Source organism: Rhinatrema bivittatum, chromosome 18 (assembly GCF_901001135.1).
Source record: "Rhinatrema bivittatum chromosome 18, aRhiBiv1.1, whole genome shotgun sequence".
In the NCBI taxonomy this organism is placed as follows: domain Eukaryota; kingdom Metazoa; phylum Chordata; class Amphibia; order Gymnophiona; family Rhinatrematidae; genus Rhinatrema; species Rhinatrema bivittatum.
This window is the reverse complement of record NC_042632.1, coordinates 42,930,669-42,954,780: the sequence shown is the minus strand read 5'-3', so window position 1 is coordinate 42,954,780 and position 24,112 is coordinate 42,930,669. Positions and strand designations below refer to the sequence as shown.

The 24,112-nt window shown below is 41.8% G+C and overlaps 1 protein-coding gene across 4 annotated transcripts in view; it reads right to left on the bottom strand.

Annotated features, from left to right (window-relative positions):
- Positions 1-24,112, bottom strand: part of LOC115079775 (ankyrin repeat and KH domain-containing protein 1-like) — a 187,418-nt gene that overhangs the window by 49,166 nt on the left and 114,140 nt on the right. For 3 of the 4 annotated variants that reach the window (XM_029583624.1, XM_029583623.1, XM_029583625.1), the window contains exon 15: positions 6,903-7,646. The exons of the other annotated variant lie outside the window; for it this stretch is intronic. In XM_029583624.1, coding sequence (XP_029439484.1) covers positions 6,903-7,646 — 744 coding nt within the window. The remainder of the gene's footprint in view (positions 1-6,902; positions 7,647-24,112) is intronic. 4 annotated transcript variants of the gene reach the window in all.

Here is a 24,112-nt window from a genome sequence, read left to right as displayed (position 1 = left end):
GCCTGGTTTGGAGAGTTCTTACTTTTTACATGTTGACAGCTTTTGACTCATTTGTACCATTTTTAGCTAGCTCTGTTTGCTTTGACATAGTCTGACTTAGTCTATATTTTGCCTTCAAAAGGAGCTGTTTATATAACCACTGTATTGTAATATGTATTTTTACTAGATACATTATTTTTAGTAGTTTTTGCTCATGTTTACTGTTACTTTTATCAGTCTTTATTAAAGTACATGGTTTATTGCCTACCCTGCAGGCTTTAAGCACAGCTCAAAGAGAACAGACGAAAATGTCTCATTTGTACAAAAAGAGGAACCACAGTACAGATGCTGGAACAAAGCATATGCTAGAGAACTGGAGAAGCTACAGAAAACATACAAATGAGACATCATGGTAAGACTGCAGAAGATACATTTTCCAACTGGAATGCAGAGGCAGCACTATTTAGAATGACATGAGGAAAAGGAGCAAAAAGATGGAATAAAATGTTAAATGGAGAATTTTATATACAGCAAATTAAGCAAAACAAGCAGCAATAAAGATGAAGAAAGCTAGTATAAGAAACATGCAACCTACATTCAGAAATAGCTATAAAGGTTAGTATGTAAAAAAACAGAGCAGTGATTTAAAGCATGAATGAACTGATAATGGTAAAGAAGTGAAAAATGCATTAAATATCAAATATGGATAGCAAGAAAGTTTTTGCTCTGCTAGAGTTTTGGTGCATCATGTACATTGGTTGATTATGGATTGCAGTGTTTTCTGACAATCCAACTTATACTTCAGATCTTCAAGTCATATTATAGAGCCAAATGCACTAAAATACATTGATCCCTCATATGCTTCTCTGTAGATTTGTGCTTTGAATCATTTGAAGTAACCCACAAATAAAAAACCCCATAGTTTTGTTGCTCCATTTAGTGCTTTGGTAGTGTATGTTATGCGATACCACCTCTCTAGCTTTTTACATATCAGAGGGATCAAATATACTACCAGAAAGTCCTTCCAGAAAAAATGATGCAAAGAAAGGAAGGATACGCTAAACAAAAGATTAGAATTAGCTGAAAAAAAGAACAAGCAGAGAAAGAATGTAGTGGAATGGTTTTGAGAATATGGGGGATGACATGTCTGAGGGAAATAGGGTTGCAGGTAGGTGTAGGTATCAGTCCGTGTATGATAGGACAGGTTGTGGTGTGTGAATTTTGTGGGTACGGCTTTGTGAGTAGGTAAGGGGTGTTGTGCGAGTATGTATGCACACATAGGACTTCTGTGGGCAGTTGTGCGAGTACTGAGGATTGTGGGGTGTTTTATGGGCACATAATTAAGTATGCAAGTGCAACTGCTGCACATGTGGGTGGGAATGTGGGTTGAATTGAGATTGGAAAGTGGCTTAGAAGGCATTTTTCAGCATCATCCTTCACCAACTGAGTGTTATTTTACCTATCTCTATGGAAGGTGTGTGAGAGGGGTGTCTTTGGGAGAGAGGGTGAGTATTTATGCGGTGTTTGTGTGTGTGGGGGGGGGGGGGGGGGAGGAGGTTGCCTTGTATGTATCTTATGCTGTCATCCTTCACCAGCCTCTTCAGTTATTTTTCTCTGACTGCCTGTGCCAAAGAGCTAAAAATGTGAGGGAGTAGAGGCTGCTGGCTTTTGGAATGGCATGCTGTTCAATATTCTGCAGACCGTTCCCCCCCCCACAGAAATCAATGGGAATTTTTGGATGCTCAGTTCTCCAAAATACTGATCCGATGTTTCTAGTTTTCAAATTCATTTCAGATATTCACATTTTTTCCTGAATGCCAAATTTGTCCCTTAGTTGAAAAGTTATTGTGCCTACAAATTAACAAAAAGACAGACCGACAATGATCCCTTTTAAATAATTTTCTTCAACATTCCATATATTGCAAAGCAAAAAATACCACTAAAAAGACTTCAAGTGGGTATGGCTGTAAAAACTAGTGAAGAGAGGCACACCCTACTATATAATATCAAGGAAAAAAAGAATAGCAGAGAACCCCCCCCCCCAGCACCAGACTTCTTTATATAGAAAGAAATTCTTTCCTGTTATTCTAGTTCATCATATATTCTGGACCCGGAGGTTTTACTCACACTAGCAGAATACAATATTCAACAGGCTAATAGATGAAATTGAGACTTTAGGTTACTACTGAAAATGCTCTCCCTTGATCTACAAGAATAAGTTCTTCCCAATAACTTAAATATAATAAAAACTAGCAAAGAACCAGAATGAACAGGAAATGTATTTTTATTTTTTATTCCAGTACTTACCTTTTGCTCCTTTAAGGCCTCTGCTTCATTCGGAACCAGAATTGGCACCATGTACCTTCATTCATAACCACCCAGGGATTTTGTTTTCCCTATTTTATATCTTACCCCTCAAAACATTTAGAGTCTAGTCATTGTGGCAATTGTCCTCTTCGCACCTGGGGGGGTCCTTCGGGAAGCCTGTAAGCATGAGCCCTAAATTCCGCCATAAGGTCCTTGAATGACTCCTCCTCCCTTTTTGCAGCCCCCTCTAGCTCCCGAGTCCTGGGTGTGAGGGTGGTTAAGAATGCTGCCTCCACAGAATCCCCAGTTTATCTATGGAGTGAGAGACCCCACTCTGGGATGGAACCAAGGACTTTTCACACGGCAGGGTATAAGCACTGCCACCTAGCCAGGCCAAAATTTCTTACTTTCTTGTTCTTACTTGAAAAAGCTATAAGAGAGATTTTAATGAAGCTTGAATAAAGTCTTCCCAAAGCAGTATGGCAGCTTGATTAGCTAATTATGTTTTACAAAATAAATATAGAACACACCAAGCTGCAGCTTTGCATAATTTTATAACTTATGTTTAATTCTTTACACCATGATGCAGGTCCCAGTAGAGTGAGCTCATTTTCAAAAGGGCCTTTTCCATTACTTGCTATATAGTCCTTGTAAAACATTTTGCCCATCCAGCATTTGATGCTTTTGATACTGAAGTCTTTACCAATAAGACTGTTTAAAGTAAAGAGCAGATTCCCCAAAACCCAAAATCTGTTTAACAAATTTGTGCTACTCTCAATATCCAAAGCATGCAAGTTCTCTTATTGTAAGAAATGCCATGCTGGGTTAGACTAATGGTCCATTGAGCCCAACATCCTCTAATACTGGTTAGTCTGGGTTGCCTGGAAATACTAGCAAATCCTAATATGAAAGTCTTTTTCATGTTGTCTGCAAGAATTAAGACATGGAGAAACCAAAGACTATCTGGTTAATAATTTATGGATCTGTCTTCCAGAAACTTGGTTACTAGCCTTAACCACATTTTCTGGCAACAAGTTCCATAGCTTAATTGTGCACTGACTGAACATACTCCCTTAAAAATTTGATTGAAATCTGCTGTATCCTAGTACTATTTGAAAGAGTAAACAACCATTCCCTATTAATTATCCTACACAATTTATAACCACTATATCACCACCTCAAGTTGTTTAGCCCTTCTTCATAAAAGGGAGCCAATCAACCCATGTACTTATTTTTGTTACCCTTCTCTATACTTTTTCTAGTTCCACTATGTTTTTTGAAATGGGGTGATCAGAACTGCACACCATTCTTAAGACATGGCTGCACTATGGAACACTAGAGGCATTATAATCATGGTTGTGTTTTACTTAACTTTCTGCACAATTCCTAAGACTAAATTTCCTTTTTTGGCTGCTGCCGCACATGGAGCTGAAGATGTCAACATATTGTCTACAATGACCCCAAGATCCTTTTCCTGGGTGGTAACTCCTACTATGGAACTCTGCATTGAGTATACATAGATAGGATTATTTTTCCCCTATGTGCATTACTCTGCACTGCTCCACATTAAATGTCATCTGCCATTTAGATGCCCCATTCCCACAATGTCCTCCTGCAATTCCTCACAACCAACCTGTATTTTTACTGTATCATATCTGTAAATTTCATCATCTCGCTCACTATGAATTTCTAGAGCAATATATTAAGAACTGGTCCAGTACAGATCTCTGAGGCACTCCATTACTCACTTCACTCCTCTGGAAGATTGCCCATTCCAACCTACTTTGTTTCTTATCTTTTTAACCAGTTATCAATTCAGAATAGGGCATTACCTCCTACAGCATGACTTTGGTAAAGCATGGCATCCCTTTGCTGAAATCATGTTGGCTTTTTCCCATTAAGCCATGCCTATCCACATACCCAGTTGTTTTGTTCTTAAGTATAGTTTCTACCATTTTGTCCAGCCTTGATTAAAACATTGGTGTTATATTGGCTGCACACCAATCTTCAGGTATAGTGGTGGATTTTAATTGTGTTACATAAAGATTATCAGACACACATCTGCAATTTCAGTGTCATGTCCTAGGGATTTCCTGTCATTCAGCCTATTTGAATTTTAACATAAGGGTGGATCTGTCTTGATAAACTAGAAAAGCAGACTTATCTTTACAATAAAAATGTAGATTTATTATCTTTTACTCCCACAGAAGCCACCAGATTAGGTTACTCCACAGTACTCTAATTCTTCCAGGTTTAAAATTAGCAAAACTTGTTCAATTAGCAAGGAAACAATTGGTTTAACCTTAATCTCCAATCCATAGATTAATTTGTCTCTGGTACAATAGAGAGGAAATGCAATCCTCCCACCCAGAATTTTTTTTTAAATTAATTATCTAAGCACTTGGGTAGGATTTGAAACATCATATTTTTGGATACTAGCACCACAGAGGAAGTTATATAGTTTTCTGAAACTGAGTGGGACATCTAGATGCTCTGTAGGCCATGATACATTAACCTCTGCAGTCTGCATCTCCCTTTAAAGACAAGGATTAAGCTAAGGGACAACAATAATTATTTTTTCTATATCAATCCATGGAACTTGTCTCCACATTCAATAGTGCAGCATAATATATGAACATTAACCAGAAGAAAAAGTGAGAAGGCAAAATAAGTTACCAGCTATTTAAAGACAAAAATCCATTGAACCCGAAGGGAAAGAGTGGAGTAGGAAAAGACCAAAAGCAAGCATGTGCAGAAAATTTTCTATTGCTAGAGGATCTAAGTTAGTTGGTGCAGAGAAGCAGCTGGCATCCACAGGATGTAACATGAATTTAAGAGTATGCTAAATTTTAATCTTGATACGTCTCCAAGATATCCCAGACAGAAAATATAACTTCAATTTATCTTTACAAAATGTTACAGCATTCACAATAGGAAAGTAATCACTGTCACTGCATAAAATTAGTACTTTCAATACATGTTCTTGTTAAATAGATTTGAGAAACTTAAAACGTTAAAAGGGATTTTTTCCCGTGCAACAAATGACAATTTTTTAAAAAATGGGACCAAAATTATTTGAGCAAAAGTAAAATAATTTAGTACCCCAGTTCAGTATGTGATAACAGATTCAACCCTCCTACTTTATTCTGTATTTAAGGCAACAAAGGTAGCACCTTTTAGGTTTAAATGCGATGAAACCAGCTCCAAGTCTATGAAGGAGTGGAATCCAAGGACAGACTCCTCAGACTTAAAACAAGTATCATTTTTATGCCACAATCTCTCTGCAGCTTTCTAAAGAAAAATTTAATTTACAGGTCTGAGTTTCAAGTGCATACAATAACTAACCTGTCGTGTTTGTTTCTTCAAATATTTATTGCACACAATAATGCTTATGAAAGTCAGGTACTAACTGCACTGGCTAAAGCTAAGGCATGTACCAGCATCCCCAAAAGATCTGCAAGAGCCTTCCTATCTAGTTTATAGTGCCAAGTCTTGACAAATTGTATTCCCTCTGCTAAACAGTGTGGCATGGAATCAGGAAGAGTAACATTGTACAGTCAATTCTTTTACACAATGCTGCATCTAGAATAGTAAATTGTCATCTGGGACTATAGCAAGATGTGGATTCAGATCTTCAGAGGTGAAATTTTTTACCACCTGTAATTTCTACAGAATCAGCTAGTTAAAAATAACTCAAAAAGCAGTTGGTAAAAATGACACATTAAGCTCATGTTTAATACAGTACTATGCTTGCAAGTGGGGTTTATTGAACCATAATGTAAATCCTGTAAACTGGAGTAAACAAATCCGTTAAAATGATCATAAACTGCCTCCTCCTCCTCCCCCCACTCCTACCACTGATTTCTGGGGGTTTATGTTGCAATTATAATGCAATGAATACCTATTACAGGTAACTATACAGGCTAGAAGTGAGATGTAGGATATTTTCCAAATCTCAAATATGCTAATCAAAACCATCTGACCGCAGAGTTAAAATTTGAACTAAAATTAAGTCTCCAATATTTTTAAAGTAACCTCATAGTGCCCACATTGCTGAAAGAATATAAAAGGACAAATTAGCTGAATTTCTAACTATAATTTTGTCTTTAGCAGACAGGCACCTTTTGTTTTGGCTTGCTCTCATATGGGCTTCCTGCCTATTCTGAATCCACCCCAACTTCACTCATGGTCATTTCTGACAAAGGGATTAGAAACTAAGGGCCATGAACTGCAAGTGTCCTCAAAAATCAGTAGAAGTGCAGCCTGCAGTAGCCTCTAGGTATGGTGTGTGATGGCTTGGACTCTAGCCTTTCCCAGGGCTATGACTGTTGCCTCTACAGAAATGACAGCTTCATGAGGAGGAGTCAATTATAAGACTCTCCTGTGACAACAGGCCGACAATCTGACTACATGAAACCGAAATTGTTGCACTAAGCCTTTTTCCCCATAGATGTAAAATAGAAGAAAAGCCTTAATGAATCTGGCCCTAAGGAAGCAAACTTTTTTTAAAATAAACGTTCCCAAATTGCACACATTTAAGATAGAGGGGGGAAAACAAGCTAAACACATAAATGAAAGCAAAAAAAAAAAAGCCAAACACTTATTTCTTAACCCACCTGCCATTATGTCATCAAGGGTGTCGGTAAGCGTCTGTGCTGGAGTTGCAACCATTAATCCATCTGGTGCTTGAACTAACAGCCCCTGCCCATGTCCAGCAATTTGTTGCTGTTCTATAATTGGCTGATTACCCAATACCTTCTCAAGTTCAACTGAAATGGCTGCCGTACACCCTAAATTACTGGAGAGGTTAGGAAGTGGAGCTGGTAAAGGTTGGACAGGTGCACAGCCCATTTGTTCTGCAGGTGGCTGAAGTTGCTGTTGATTATCTTTAGACAAGATGGTGTCTACTTGAGGCAACTTTGAAAAGTTCTCCTCTGGTAGACATTCTTCTGCTTCCACTTGTGGGAAAACACCTCTATGTGGGCACTGCTGCTGCAATAGAAGTGGCACATCCTTCTGACTTTTGGTCTCCAAATATTCTTTGGTAAACTGCTGTTGAGTTTTCATCTGCAATTGCCTCTCCACCTTCTGCAGCTCTTTCAATATTTTCTTCTTCTTTTGGACTTGCTCCTCTCTGTTTTTTTTCAGTTCCTCAATCTTATCTTTGTTTAAGGGTTCACCTTGAATCAGCTCCAGCGATTTAAGTTGTGCTTTCTCAATGGCACTTATTCTCTGTCCAAGTTCATTAAGCTTGCCCTCTGTCTCTTCTACTATGCATTCCAAAGGCTGGTATGGGTGAAAAGGTGACAGTAGGTCCTGATCTGCTACCTGCTGGGAACTTGACTTCTGCTTGGATGTACCTAAGCACATGAAAAATGTTTGAAAAAAAAGCCATGCCAAAAGGAAAAAAATAGAAAAATAAAAATTACCCCATTACACCACCACCACCCCATTTTCCCAAACCACCCTGCAAATATTTTTCCAATGCTGCCTAGTATTAGATCATTAGTATCTGACTTACAATCCAGCAAAAAAAATTAAGACTGCTATACAAAATGATTTAGTAATAAATATCTGATCTTCAAATGATGATTATAAAAATCTAACCATCCATTGAAGATTAACTTAAACCACAAAACCTCTTTTAAAGAGCAGCTCTGCTGCAAAGTAAACAAAATCGATGTTAGGAAAAGTGGAACAAAATCAACTAGACATATTACATTTAAAAATCAAGTCTGGATTAGTAATCCAATCTCTAGCATCAATGAATTTTCAAAAAAGTAGGATCTTTCAATACATTTTTGCAATTTTCTTAAGATCACAATACAAAAACAGTGGCTCTAATCATGATCTTATAAAACAGCATGGCTATTTAGATGGAGATTAAGAATGTGCTTAATTTGACCAATGATTTAGATAGTCAATTACGTAGTACTTTGAGGAAAGTGACTTGCTTACCTGTAACATGTATTCTCCTTAGACAACAAGATAAGCCACACAAGTGGGTGATGTCAACTAACTGTGCTGGGGTGGAGAAAATCTCTCAAAGCCCAGAAAAACATAAAAGACTTTCTGAACATTCATGGTTGTTGATATCTCTAAGCTAAACCAACTCTAAAAGAGGAGAGGTAAGAGTACCCTGCTATGTAAAGACACCATCCATTATAGGCAAGCAACTCAATCTTCTCTGTTTACACGCAGGATGAGTCAGACAACCAGAAATCCCCAAGGACTGCCTTTCAACAAAGGGGAAAATAACCAATACATCAAAAATGGTGGTCATTATTTTAGGGGGGGAACCCTTTTTTTTTTTTATAGGGAGACAACCCGAAATGAGACTGGGTACTGGGTGGAGAAGCTGGATTCTAAACCCAAGACAGAAAGCCAAAATCTGTGGCATCCAGAGTCAACATTTGAATAATGCAATGTGAATATATGGTCTGAATCCAAGTCTCAACTTTGCAGATTACCTCAACAGAAGCCAATCTTAGTTGAACAGACACAGCCATGGCTCTAACATTATAAGCCACGACATCTAGGGATGTAACCTACCCAATTAGAGAGGGTGGACTACAGTGAATCTAGGCTTATTTGGTTCAAAAGCTGCAAGACGAAAATTTAACAAACAAAAAGTTCAAACTATGGTTTTGAATAAGCCTTTGACCAATGTGTGTATTGGAATGGGATGGTTTGCAGCATTTTATTGTTTCCGATTTTGATTTGATTTCATAATTGTTTTGTAATATGTTCTACATTTATGAGAGCTTTATTGTAATCCGCATTGGACATTTTATTGAATTTTGCAGAATATAGGCATGTTAAACAGAATAAAAGCAAAAACAATGCTAGGTGAACATTCTAAAAGCGTTCATCTGTTCAAACAGAAGGACAAGGGCTTTCTTGTAATCCACACTATAAGGCTTGTTCATCTTTTAGCATGTGTATTCTGAGAAAAAAAATGGCAAAAGTGGAAATCTGATACTACACCTTAGGCATGAGCTTAGGATGAGTATGCAGTTTCACTATTATGATAACATTTAAAATAAGGTGAATAAATCACTGTATGTGATCTTATTTTCAGTTTTGTTTTGCCTGGGAATTTCAATGTGATTTAAAAAATCCAGTGGAAAAAATTTGTTATACCACACAGGGAAATCTTAGTGAAAGTTTTTTCAATTGATTTTAATCACATTTAAATCCCCAGGAAACCCCCCCCCCCCCCCCAAAAAAAAACCAGAAAACCAAGTCCCAACTCATTTACTCTGCTTTAAAGTGATCAAACTCCAAAAATATGATCTGAGACAGGTTCTTGAGTGCATACAAGTTCAGAGGCTTGAAAGAGGCTTTCATCAGCTGGGTAAGCATCATGCGGAGGGCCCAAGAAATGGAGGGCGTGGGGGAAGAGGGGTTTGAACAGAGGTTTCAACTGAAACGAGCATCACAATCTGACAGCCAAGGGCTATACAAAGATGTACAAGTGCCAATAGTATTAAGGTGAACCCTGATGGAGCTGTGTTCAGACCAGTCTACGAAAGATGTAGAATGTAATCAAGCAGTTTTTGTGAGAGACATGAGGAGGTATTTAGAACCTTGCTCTCCCATCAGAAGGTAAACCTCCAACATGTAAGATTTTCTGATGAATTCCTTTCTAGAAGCCAAAAGACTAGAGATTTTTTTTTTTTAAGAGAACTACTTTACATGCAACATCCAAACCATGAGAGCTAGAGACTGAATTTTGGGATTATGTAGTCTTCCTTTATACTACATGATTAGGGTTACAGAGGCCTTCAACTGAATTGATCTCCTGAAAAGCAGTTATCAAAGATGGAACCATATTGTCTTGGCCAAAAAAGAGCTATGAGAATCAAAATTCTTTGGTCCTTTACAAATTTTATCCAGGTTTGTTCAACCCAAGGTATCAAAGGACACATACAGAAAAGTTTCCCCCAATGAAGAGAGAAGGCATCCGATGCTAGTCTGCCTTTGATCGTCTTTTGGAGCAGAAGCTGTGGACTTTCTTGTTCAGGTCGGTCACAATCCGGTCTCTCTTGGATGTTCCCCACTAAGACAGACCAGATTGTCACTGCTTGATATCAAGACCAGGGTCTACGATTCAACTTAGCTAATCCCCCCCCCAGAAGTGTCTCTCCTTGCTATGTAAATAGCTCTGTCATCTCCAGAGCGATGGTCCAGTTCCACACTGGCAATCTCCTGACACAAGAGTGAATCTTTTTTTATTCAGGAAAAGCACTACCCATCTGTTCATCTGAACTAGGACAATTCTGCTGGTCACTGGATCTCAAAGTCCATAGAATGTACAGTACCACATAGTGCCAGGAAACTGATGTGATTGTTTTTCATGAACAGACCAGGGGCCCTGGGTATGGAGCTCTTGAATATGGGCTCCCTAGCCCACAGTTAAGGCATCCATTGTCAGAACAATTTGAGAGAGTAATTTTGAAAAAGGTAAGCCTTGAGAGACTGGTATGGTTGGCTTTGGTTCCACTGTGGAGGCTGAGCTCACCACCTGCATTGCCATTTTGGAATAGGAATTGCTAATACCTGTTATCTCTCTCTCTCAACCCTGAGCATTACATTCAAGGAAACAGAGCATTTGCTCAGACACCTCCACAGCGTGCTCAGTACTGTGACTCTTTCAAGCCAATCTTGACAGAGCAGAAATCCTTCACCTTTGACAAGCGGGAAGGTTCTCTTAGCTTAAACTCTGAGGAGCATGATCTTCTACTTGGTGAAACTGCCAGAGAATGGCACAGCTCCACTTGATGATCCTTTGGTGCCAGCTATATGTTGGACTTTGTAGATGAATATGTGGAATCTGGTGACCCTGGGCAACACAGATGCTACAACCAAGGACATCATGAGGTCTTGCCCCAAACGCATGCACTCTCTATGCTGCCTGCAATGGACATCTTATTACATATGCAGCATACTCTTTAAGCCACTAGTATGCCTGTGTGCTATAGGGAGGAAAGCAGCTGATGAGAAATCACATGACATGGTGACAAATGTTTAGTACAATACCACAAAGTACAACACTGAAAAATAGGTTGGAGCAGTGGTATGTCAAAAAATAAGAAAACTTGAAAAAACTGCCGAATTTGCCTGCAGTGCAAAATCAATGCTCTGGCAAAAAAAAACTACTGCTAGGCAATGAGAAAAAAAAAAAAAAAAAGAACCAGAACCAGAACATATTGATACAACACTCATGAGTCCAATGTCCTGGGAAGGAAAGAGATTAGAATAAGCTCATACAAGGGCTGTGCAGGCATGTCCAAGGCATGCTCTGAAGAGTTTAAGGTCTGAGAATGCTTTTCGTAATGCTGTCTGAAAACATCACCCATTTGTATGATTCATTACCTTGCTTGTCTGTGGAGAATTACCCACCCCTAAAAATGTTAATTTCCTGAAAAACAAAACTCAAGAGTTATGACTTTAAATTGCTGATAATGGGCTCAAAATCCTATTAAAAACCAGTGTTAAAAAGCTTGACCTACATGCAAGTTAATATTCAATATTCTAAAGTAACTAAATATCTATATAGTTAGGAATTAGCAAATGTTGCTTACCTGTAACAGGTGTTCTCACAGGGCAGCAGGATGTTAGTCCTCACATATGGGTGACATCACAGGATGGAGCCCAATCACGGAACACTTTTGTCAAAGTTTCTAGAACTTTGACTGGCCCCCTACTGGGCATGCCCAGCACGGCACCAACCCTGCAGCCAGCAGGGGTCCCCCTTCAGTCTTGTTTAAAAAGCTACAGGAAGTGCCGAAAAATAAAATAAGAAACGTAACAAACCCAACACAGTGGAGCGGTGGGCGGGTTTCGTGAGGACTACCATCCTGCTGTCCTGTGAGAACATCTGTTACAGGTAAGCAACATTTGCTTTCTCACAGGACAAGCAGGATGGTAGTCCTCACATATAGGTGAATACAGAGCTGAGGATGTCTGAGTATGCACCAAATATACCCAGGTGTGCAAGGCACTAGGACTGGGGTGAAATTTGGCCGACGGCATCCTGAACCCTACCAGGCAGGCGGAAGGGTGTTGGTATGTCAAGTTGTGAATAGGTTACACAGGACAGATTGGCCGAAGATGGAATCTTGTCTTCCAGCCTTGTCCAAGCAATGAAGGTGTGGAGAGAACTCCAGGTGACAGCCCTGCAAATGTCAGGAAGCGGCACAGAGCATAGGTGTGCTACTGAAGTCGCCATGGCCCTCACAGAGTGTGCTTTAAACACGGTCTTGAAGTGGAATGCCTGCTTGCTGATAGCAAAAGGATATGCAGTCCGCTAACCAGGAGGAGAGAGTCTGCTTACCCACAGGCTGCCCCAATTTGATGGAATGGAAAGAGACACAATTGAGTTCTTTTCCTGTGGGCAGCTATACAGTCTAGGTAGAACGCTAGAGCCCGTTTACAGTCAAGGGTATGCAGAGCCTGCTCTCCTGGACTGGAATGGGGCCTGGGAAAAAAGGTAGGTAGTATAATGGATTTATTGAGATGAAACTCTGATACTACCTTAAGCAAGAACTTGGGGTGAGTGTGAAGCACTGCCCGGTCCTGCAGAAGTTTAGTGTAAGGCGGATATGTAACTAGGGCCTGTAACTCACTAACTCTGCGAGCCGAAGTGATTGCCAAAAGGAAAATCACAGGATTGGAGAGGCTCAAATGGTGGTTTCATGAGCTGACCCAAAACCAGGTTGAGGTCCCAAGAAGGGGCTGGAGGACGCAGTGGAAGCTTGAGATGAAGCAAGCCCTTCAGAAAACGTGTTACAAAGGGTTGTACTGATATGGGAACATCCCTGACACCTTTATGGAAGGCGGCCACCGCACTAACATGCATTCCGATGGAGGAAGGTTTTAGACCTGACTGACAAGTGCCAAAGATAGTCCAGAAACTTCGTGATTGGACAGGTAAAGGGGTCAAGGGATTGAGAAGAGCCCCATGACTGAAACCTGTTCCATTTGTAAAGTTAGGATTTTCTCCCGGAAGGCTTCCGTGAAGCAATCAGGACACGGGAAACTGATTCAGAAAGGTTAAGTGGCTGAAGGATTAACCTTTCAACATCCATGCAGTCAGGGACAAGGCTTGAAGATTGGGGTGGCGCAGGTACCCGTCGTTTTGCGTAATCAGAAGCGGGTCCTTTCCCAAGGGAATGTGCCTGCGAATGGAAAGATCCTGAAGTACTGGAAACCCGACTTGGCGTGGCCAGTGAAGTGCTATCAGGATCATGGTTCCCTTGTCCAGACGTAACTTCACGAGAGTCTTTGAGAGAAGTGGAAGTGGAGGGAATGCATATAGGAGACCGGTTGCCCATGAAAGGGAGAACGCATCTCTTGGCTGAGTATTGGCTGCGAGTGAGAGAGCAGAAGTTCTCTACTTTGAGGTTTTGAGGTGACGCAAAGAGGTCTATTTGAGGGTAACTCCATTGTTGGAAGATCGAGTCCGCTATTGAGGGGTTGAGAGACCACTCGTGCGGTTGAAAGGTGCGACTTAGCTTGTCTGCCAACACATTGTCCACTCCCAGCAAGTAGGTGGCCCTGAGGTACATCGAGTGGGAGAGGGCCTCCTCCCATATCTGCGCAGCTTCCTGACACAGGAGGTAGGAGCCTGTGCCTCCCTGATTGTCGATGTACCACATAGCCACCTGGTTGTCAGTCTGAATCAGGATGATTTGGTTGGAGAGGTGATCCTGAAATACTTAGAGCATATCTGATTGCTCAAAGCTCCAGGAAATTGATTTGGTGTTTGGCTTCCTCTGGAGACCAAGTTCCTTGCGTCTTCAGATTGGCCTCATGGGCTCCCCCAGCCAAGGTTGGAAGCATTGGTGGTGAGAGTTATTTGAGGGTCTGGAGCTTGGAAGGGCAAGCCTTGGAGGAGATTGATCTGATTTTTCCACCAGGCGAGAGACTGATGGAGTGAGTCGGGGACATGGACAATGGATGACAGGGGCTGAATGCATTGAGTCCATTGTGACCTTAGAGTCCACTGCATGACTCTCGGCTAGGTGGGCCATTGGGGTGACCTGAACTGAGGATGCCATCTGTCCCAGTAGGATGAGAAAGTGGCGTGCAGTCGTCTAGCGTCGAGTCTGCAGCTGGTGTGTGAGAGAGACGAGCATGAGAGCTCGTTGTCTAGGTAGAAAAGCTTTTGCCTGCAAGGTGTCCAAGTCTGCCCCTATGAATGATAAGGTTTGAGATGGGACTAATTAGGATTTGTCGTAGTTGACTAGAAATCCTAGCGAAATCAGAGTATATAAGGTAAGATGTAGAGACGACAGAGCAGTTTGCTGAGTGGGAGCCCTGATTAACCAATCGTCTAGATAGGGGTAGACGTGAACACCTTGAGTCCTGAGGAAGGCTGCAACTACTATGAAACATTTTGTGAAGACTCGTGGTGCAGACGCGAGGCCGAATGGAAGCACTCGGTACTGATAGTGCTTGGGGCCCACCAGAAATCTCAGGTATTTGCGATGAGATGGAGTTATCGCAATATGAGTGTATGTGCCCTGGAGGTCTAGAGAGCAGAGCCAGTCTCCTCTTTGTAGAAGAGAACCCAAGGTTACCATTTTGAACTTTTCACGATGGAGGTACTTGTTGAGGGCACGTAGATCCAGAATTGGACGAACGCCTCCCGATTTTTTGGGGATTAGGAAGTATCGGGAATAGAACCCTAGGCGGTGCTGAGAGTAGGGCACTGGTTCTATTGCCCTGGACTGAAGAAGGAAGGAAACCTCCTGTTCCAGAATGATGGAGTGATCAGATGTTCTCTACGTCGGTAGAGGTGGGGAGTCCGGTGGAATGGAGAGAAAGTTGAGATGATAACCTTGAGCGATTATCACTAGGACCCACTGGTCTGAGGTGATTGTGCCATTTTAACAACAGGTGGCACTCAATCGACCTCCCACTGGTAAGTGAGGCAGTGGAAGCTGGCTGCTGCTCTCTATGCAGGAGTCAAAAACTGGAAGCAGGGCCCAGCTGAGGAGCTGCTTGCGGCTTTTGTTTTTGTATCTGACGAGACTGTTTTGTTTTTTTTTAATGTTCTCGTAGAGCGAGTTCTAGCCGGTGGCGGGTAGGATTTCTTCGGACAGAACTTCTTAGTGTCTTTTCGAAAAGGCTGTTTTGAGGAGTACTCAGAAGGCATCAGAGAGCTGTCTCAGGGTCTCATGATGGTCCTTGAGTTCTGCCACCGTTCATTGAATCTGTTTGCGGAACAGATTGTCTCCTACACAGGGCAGGTCGGATAATCTGTCTTGCACTTCAAGGCAAAGGTCCGAAGACTTGAGCCAGGCCCATCTTCTTGCCGAGATAACAGCTGCAGATATCTTTGACACTGCTACCAGGGTATCGTAAGATGATCTTAACTCGTGCTTGCCTGCCTCAAAACCTGTTTACTAAGGTTTGTAGCTGATCTTGAAATTGCTGAGGCAGGGAGTCTGTCAAGTCTTGTATCTTCTTAAATAAGACCCTGTTGTATTGGGTCATATAGAGCTGATAAGAGGCGATTCGGGAGATGAGCATTGAGCCCTGGAAGACCTGGCGACCAATGGCATCTAGAAATTTTTGCTCTTTGCCTGGAGAAAAGGAAGTGTGTGGTTTCGATCTCTTCTTTGCCCTCTTTTGGGCAGATTCTACAACCACAGATTGGTGATCCAATTGAGGTTTTTGAAAACCTGGGGCTGACTGTACCAAATAAGTGGTGTCAGCCTTCCTGTTGACTGGAGCAACAGAGCCAGGGTATTCCCAGTTCTTTTTGAGGAGATCCAGAAGAACTTTGTGAATAGGGATGAAGGTTATTTCCTTGGGAGCATCCAGGAATTGAAACGGCTCTATCATTTGATTCCTGTCATCTTGTTTGGTCTGTAATTGGAAGGGAACCAATTCAGACATCTCCTTCACAAAATTTATGAAGGAAAGGTCCTCTTGAGGAGAATGCTTTCTGCTTTCAGTAGAAGAAGGTGGTGAAGGCAGATCATTGGTGTCTGGTGAAGAATCATCAGTCCAGGTATTGTAGGGATCAGCACCTGCCCCTCTAGGAGCCCGAGGGGGACGAGACTGTGGAATCCCTGAAAGTCCTGGTCTAGGCTCCGAAGGAATAATTGGAGACACTGATGAAGGCTTCGAAGGCACCGGTGCAGGCATCAAGGGCATTGATGAATGGATTGGTGGCGCCGACGGATGCATCGGCATCGATGGATGGATCGGTAGTGCCGGTCATATCGGCATCGATGGCGGAGGCATCGGTAGGACTCCTGATGGAGGGATGCGGAATGATGTTTCTCCTCCTGATGACAAGGTAAGCGGAGAGGGCACCGCAGCCATCGGTGACCCGGGATCCATTGGTGGGAAAGCGGCAATCAGCGCTTCCATCATAGAGAGCAGCGATGCCAACGCTGCCAGAATCGGGTCAGTGGTTGGTTCCACGATCGGTACCGGTGTCGGAGGAACTTGGAGTCGATACATCGCCTTGTCGATGGCCTCCTGAATCAACCGGTCCAGTTCTTTTCGGAGACCTGGAGCAAGCAGCCCCGGCTCCGGAACAGAAAAAGGAGGGAGAGGCATAGCCGGAGGGACCACCGTTAAAGGCAGAGTTGCGGCTCTCAATCCCCTTTCCGGTGAGGGTTGCCTCGGTGACCTGCTTGCTGAAAAGGTCGATGCCTTTTCTGGATGGGGTTTCTTTGACGGCGGCTCGGTCAATGATTTCGCTCTCTCGATGGTCCGAGACTTCCGATGTTTCTCTCTACGATCCCCTCGGTCCTGAGGGGGAGTAGAGGTGGTTGAAGGCCAAGAAGTCATCTATGCCGGATGGTCACAGGTCGGTGGTAGATACTGGCGCAAAGTTGACTGTGCCAGTTCTGACGACGATGTAATAGACGGCGTCGGGGTTTGAACACAGAAGAGAAGTTCCATCTTCTCCATTCTGGCCTTGTGACCTTTTGGTGTCATTAGGGCACATTTGGCGCAGATCAGGACATCGTGCTCACATCCAAACACATTACACAGACCTTAAGAGGGTCTGTTATGGACATGGTGCAATTGCAGTCTGGGCACTGACGGAACCCCCGACGCCATGGCCATGAAAAATTTGAGCCGTGAGGGCCAAACTCCACAGGAATCAACCGAAAACGGGTAGAAAGCTTACCGGAGTACTGCGGCTTGAAAAATTTGAAGGAGGGACCCCTGTGGGGTAAGAAAAGTTGTAGTAATTCCGTGAAGAAAATTCCTGTCAGGAATCTCTGTGGAGCTCCTTAACCGCGTGGCTACTGCTGCGCGGAAAAAAGAAGACTGAAGGGGGACCTCTGCTGGCTGCAGGGTTGGTGCCATGCTGAGCATGCCCAGTAGGGGTCAGTCAAAGTTCTAGAAACTTTGACAAAAGTGTTCTGTGATTGGGCTCCATCCTCTGAAGTCACCCATATGTGAGGACTACCATCCTGTTTGTCCTGTGAGAAAATTTTCTGCAGCAGCTAACAAGAAGTTGGGGAATACATATTAGAAAACTGTGGCATATTTTTCAAGATTTTGCAGCATGTTTCCAAAACATTGAATGTAGTTTTATATTAACATGCATAAAAATGTCAAATTACAAATTTATGTGGCAGTTTCCTCCTGCTCCCTTTAAACCTACCAGATCAAAATCAGAACCAGGGCTGGGGTCTGACACCATGATCCTTCGATTACAACTACCTGGGGATTTTTCCTGTTTTAATTTTATTTGGCCCAGTTTCCTCTAATCCTACTTAACTGTAACCAGAGCTGGGTGTGGGCACCACAAGCCTTCATTCACAACTAGCCAGTGATTTTTCTCTTATTTCCTCTATATCCCTTCCCCAACACACTAGTCTAGACATTGTAGTGATTGTTTTAGGCTAGGGGCCATGCATAATGGCACCTTCTGGAAACCTGCAATCATGGGCCCTGAATCAGTCCATTAGGTGTCACCCTTAAGCAAAACCACAGCTCCTTTTCCCCAGAAGATGTGAATGCTACCTTCTGCAGCTTCTTCAGGCCTGGTCAATTCAAGAAGCCAAAAACCTGACAGGGATTGAAACAGGGGCCTTCTGCATGATAGTGCACAGCATTTGCAGACTGACCTACCAGGCCACATTTTTTCTTCTAGTTTATATCCCTATCCAACTTACTTTAGTGCAGTCATTACAGTGACAGTCTTTAGCCATTGGCCATGCATCATGGTTTTCTGAACCCTGCAATTATGGAACACTAAGTGTTCTCATTGTACAATAACTAGGATAAGGGGGTGGAAATATTTAGAAAACAGGCACCAAACGTTTTACAATGCAGATAATTGTTTTTTGTGTCATTTTTTTGTTTAATTCTTTTCGTGGTTTTTTTGTTTGGCTTTTCTGAATGTTAGGCACCCAGGTAGCCTCTCCCCTCAGATTTGTCCAGCCCTAATTGGGACTCCTACCCACCCACAGAAGCTATGAATACTGCCTCTACAGCATACATATCCCCGGTCATGACCAACCCAAAGAAAATCTAAGCAGTAAATTGACCCCAGGACACCACCCCCCCCACTATTGCAGCATACAGCACTAACACTGGGTTATTCCAAGCATTGAATTTAATACAAATTATATTTATAGCCTGTCATGTATGCTTTTCCTCTCATCCATTTCAATTTTTTTTTTTGGGGGGGGAGGAATTATTCATTCCGTTCTCTTACTTTGTTCCCCTACCTTCTTTCAAAGACTTTTCTTCTCTGCTGCCAAATGTACCCTTCATCTCATTTCCCCTCCCCTCTCTTCCTTAACCCATTCATGCTCCTGCTTTATACCTGCTTTTTTATTCAGACCTCCCCCTCCCTCTCAACATTCCTTGTCTCCAGCTTCTGATCCCAGCCATATATCCATGTCTGTTAAGCTTGCCGTTTCCTCCGATTCTGATTCTCCTCTTCCACTGCCAACTGTGCTAGTACTCAGTGGCTCAGCATTTAGCACCAGTGAGCAGTGTGCAGGCAGTAACAGTCTAATGGTACCATGATACTCGCAGATACTGAACTGGGAGCCATGTTGCTGCAGCATAGTTAGTGGTGGAGAGGAAGGAAGCAATGGAAGGAATTAAAAACAGCAAGCTGATAAGCAAAAGAGAAGCAGGGTTACGAGTAAGATATTTCAGCTGGCTAGGGGCATCAGAGGAGAGCAGGTGGAAACAGGTAACAACTTGCGCTGGCAGAAGAAAGTGATGACTTGGCAGCAAGGTATAGAGACTGCATCTGCAGGACTATGAAAAACTGGAGACCCTGCACATAGTGCCCTCAAATTAAGAAAGTGCAGAAATAAGCCACACCACTACCATCAGAAGAAAAGCAACTTATTTTTTCACATTATGGTTTAAATATCAAACTAATTTAAAACAGCAGAAAATCTATGTTCTATCCTTTGGAGTAGACATGAAGAATATTTGGACGAAGGTGGCTGTCATTCTAGGCTTATTTACAGGTTTATAAACTCAAGTTTGACAGTAATGTTAATCTCATTTTTGAAATTTATCTTCATTTTCTTTTTTTTACTAATGTATAGCATATAATTGATATTTATTGCATCACAGGGGTATTACCCTCAAAACTCAACTTCATAAAATTAGTCTATGCCAATATAAAGGAATATCTATAAATAAAATTTACATTTCAGCTGCTCTGGTGTACAAGAGAACACTGTACAATTTTGTAAGTATTTTTCCCAAGATTTAATATTTTCCCTGCTGCCAAATTTTATATATGTATATCACCTGGCATATTCTAATTTATTTTGCATAAGCCAAGTATTGAAGTGATAACTAAAGTTTTTAAATTAAAATTTAATCCTCTGGCTGCCAAGTGTAGATATACCTGAATTTCAAATTACATTTGAATTACACAGCTAACCTTAGCTTGTATGGACTTTGTTAACAAGTATCAATGGCATCCATCAAAATGACATACTATTTCCTACCTATACTTCCATATTTCTCTATTTGATGGATTCTCAAAAAATACACCTGATAGTGATTAAACTGTATGCAGTTTACACTGTTTACTTTCATTTCAGTTAGATTGCTAGCTAAAATTAAAGTATAAAGCCTTGAAAACAGAAAATTTTAAGAAATGTTAGTCATTTACTGAACTCATGGTGCCTAAAAATGGGCAGCCATTCTTTAGAATACAAACTGTGCATTTACTGAATGCATATTGTACCCTAATACCATGATTCAATATATTCACAAAAAGAAATAGTACCACATGTAATATTTTCTTCTGTTTAGGTCATTATATTGAGCAAGCTTGCTTACAGTAAAATGTCTTTCATAGATAGCAGAATAAATTAACCATTACAACATGTGGGTGACATCCAGCAACAAAAAGGACTCTACTCTCAAAGCTAGTAAAGCTCTGAACTGAGCATGAACAGGAGTTAGTCAGTCTCTTCAGTCTATACTAAAGCTAATCTAGCTCTGTAGTCAACTCTTCAGGGAAGCGAGTGGGTATTCCATGGATAATTAATCCTGCTATCTACAGAAAACACCGTTTATGGTAAGCAAACTTGCTTTTTCTGTCTATAAGCAGGCTGAATTAGCCATTACATGTGGAGAATCCCAAACTGAGGGTTGCAGCGGAGTGTTTATTTTGTAAATAATCTGCTTTCACCACGGAGCATGGTTTTTGAGAGGTTATCAAGACAGTAGTGGGACCTAATGGTATGAACGAAAGACCAAGTTGTAGTTTTGCAGATATCTTCAATAGGCTCTTCTTGAAAATACACAATGGAAACAGCCATGGCTCTCTCTTGATGACCCTTCATTTTGTCTGTGATGATTAATGGCTATTAATCAATTTTACTTAGGGAATAGCCACTGCTATTAATTGCATCAGTAGCATGGGATCTTCTTAGTGTTTGGGTAATTGCCAGGTTCTTGTGGCCTGGTTTTGGCCTATGTTGGTAACAGGATGCTGGGCTTGATGGACCCTTGGTCTAACCCAGCATGGCAATTTCTTATGTTCTTATGTTTTTATGCAGTGGTATAAGTGGTGAAAGCACTCAGCTGGCTGGTTACATAAGGTTCACTTGGTAACTGCTACTCCTAGTTTGTTGGGTTTGTATGAAATGAACAGTTGGGCGGTCTTATGATGTGGCCGAGTTCATTTCTTGTAATGCAATAAGGCCCTTTTGCAGTCCAGAAAATGTAGGGCTTTTTTGCTATCATGGGACCTAGGAAAGAAGGTAGGCAATACAATGGATTGATATGGAAAGCTAAAGATTTCTGGGAGAAATTTTGGGTGAGTAGGAAGAACCACCCTGTATGGAGGACAGTTGACAGGAGCTTGGCCTTTGCCGATTCTTACAGCTGAAAGTCACTGCAATGAGGAACACCACCTTCCTTGTCAAGTACTTTAGAGAAGCTGACCCCAATGGCTCAAAAAGCGGCTTCATTAGTTGGGAAAGCACTATGTTCAGGACCCATGGAAGAGGTGGTTTTTGTACCAGGGGTTTAACATGCCATAGACCTTTCATGAAATGTGTTATCAGTGGATGAGTAGAAATTGGTCTGCTGACTATTTGAGTATAGTAAGCTGCTATAGTGCTGAGGTGCACTTGTACAGAAGAGGTGGTGAGGCCAGAGTCAGAACGGTGGAGCAAGTATTTCAGCAGATGCTTAGGCTTGCATGAATTGGGTCCAAAGCATTTTGATGACACCATTTTGAGTACTTGTGCCATTTGAAGGTATAATTTCTTCTGGTGGAAGACTTTCTAGATAAGACTAATATGTTTGTAATCTCTGTAAGTGGAGATCCTCTATCATAGTGCGTTCAACATCCAAGCTGTGAGGTTGAGAGTTAAAGGTTGAGCTGGTACAATGTCCCTTACCTTCCCGAGTCAACAACACAGGGTCCATTCCCAGATGTATGGGAAGACTGCTAGAAAGTTATACAAGATATGCATACTAGACCTGACAGGGTCAAGCCAGATATATTGTTCAACTGTTCTATGTAAAGCCCACTACTCTTTTTGGGCATTTAAAAGTTGTATGTAAACCGGATTGATTTGTAGTTCCTACAAGAACTTCGGTCTATAAAAATTAAAAATAAATAAATAAATAAGGATTAGACTAACACGGTTCTGAAGAACCTTCTGCACCTGTCAATAAGCGGTAATGGTGGAAAAGCATACAAGAGGCTTTGTCCCTAGATGAGGAGGAAAGTGTCTTGAGCTAGCCTGCAAGTGCTTGGTAGAACTGAGCAGAATTTAGTTTGGTGTTTGCTGTGATGCAGGTACCATAAGCTGAAGAGTTTTTCAGTCACTGATTGTTGTAGAGGCTATTTGTGTGATTGAAACACTAAGTCGATCTGCCAGCGTGTTGGAGATGCCTGACCAAAAGATGACCTGTAGAGCAGGTTCATTTCTTTCCACCCAATTCCACATTTTGATGGCTTCTTGGCAGAGACCATGAGCCCATTCCTCCTTGTTTGACAAAATATTGCAACCTGGTTGCCAGTCTGAATCAGGATGTTCTTCCCTTGAAGATATGCAAAGATCCATAGAGCATATCTTATTGCTCTCAGCTCTAGAAGATTGATTTGATAGTGTGTCTTGAAGAGTTTAGATGTTTTGTGTTCAAAGTGTTCCAGTGTGCTCTCCTCACCCATTGGTGGAGGCAACCATTGCCAGAACCACTTGATAAATGAGTGAGCAAAGAGAAGATCCTTGGGAACTCACAGGTGTGGCTACCACCACAACTCCCATTTCATAGTTGCTGTATTTTGCACTAGAGTCTGTGGTTGAGTTAGTTGATCCTACCAGGTATGTAGACCCTACTGGAAGTAGCAGATGTGAAAATGGGTAAATAGAATCATATTGATGGTTGCTGCCATTTGACCAAGGTCTGCTAGGAGCAGTCTGGTAGACAAGCATGGAGAAGAGAGGAGAGTTGCAGATGATTTAACTGCTGGTGTTCGCTCAGTCAGGTGGCAGGAATGCTCTTGCATTGAGTTTAACCAAGCCTTGATTGGTTAAACTCATTCTCAATTTCTTGAAGTTGATCAGAATAAAGTGTTGTAGAAGAGCTGTGGTTCAGCTCAGAGTGGAACACTTTGTCTCCTGTTTTTGTCATAAGCCAATTGTCCAGATATGGGAAGACTTATTCCATGGTGACAGAGATGAGCTATCACTACCACAAGACATTTCGTAAAGACTCTTGGGTCTGACAAGAGGTCAAATGAAGTACTCAGTTTTCATAGCGGGATGTATCCACCTGGAAATGGAGGTAGCACCAGTGTGAAGGATAGCTGAATCCTTGAGCCTATGCATCCTTTAAATCCAAAGCTTACATCCATTCGTATTCCTGTATTTATGAATTTCTCTTGGAGTTTATATGTTTGCTCAGGTGTCAAGTCAAAAATGGGCCACAGTCCCCTCATTTTCTAGGGGATAAGAAGTATTGAGAATAGTAATGTAGTGCATGCTGACACATTGAGATTGGTTCTAATCGCTTGTTGGAGAAGCGATGGACTTCCAGTTGAAGTTGTGGTAAATGAGATGGATCCAGATAAAGTGCCGAACAATATAGGAGGGTTGGAGACTAGAAGAAATGCAACCAGTACCTGGACTGCACAATTTGGAGGGCCCAGGGACCCTTGGTGATCTAACAACTCTTCCACAATGTTGGATTCTTCCCACGTCTGGGAGAATCTGAAGATTGTTTGGATGGATCAAAAATTAGGCCTCAGTTTGGACTGAGCCTGCTATGTAGTTTTCCGATGGCATTTTACCTAGGTCAGGCCAGATGAGGCTGTTGATGCTGATCAGCATAC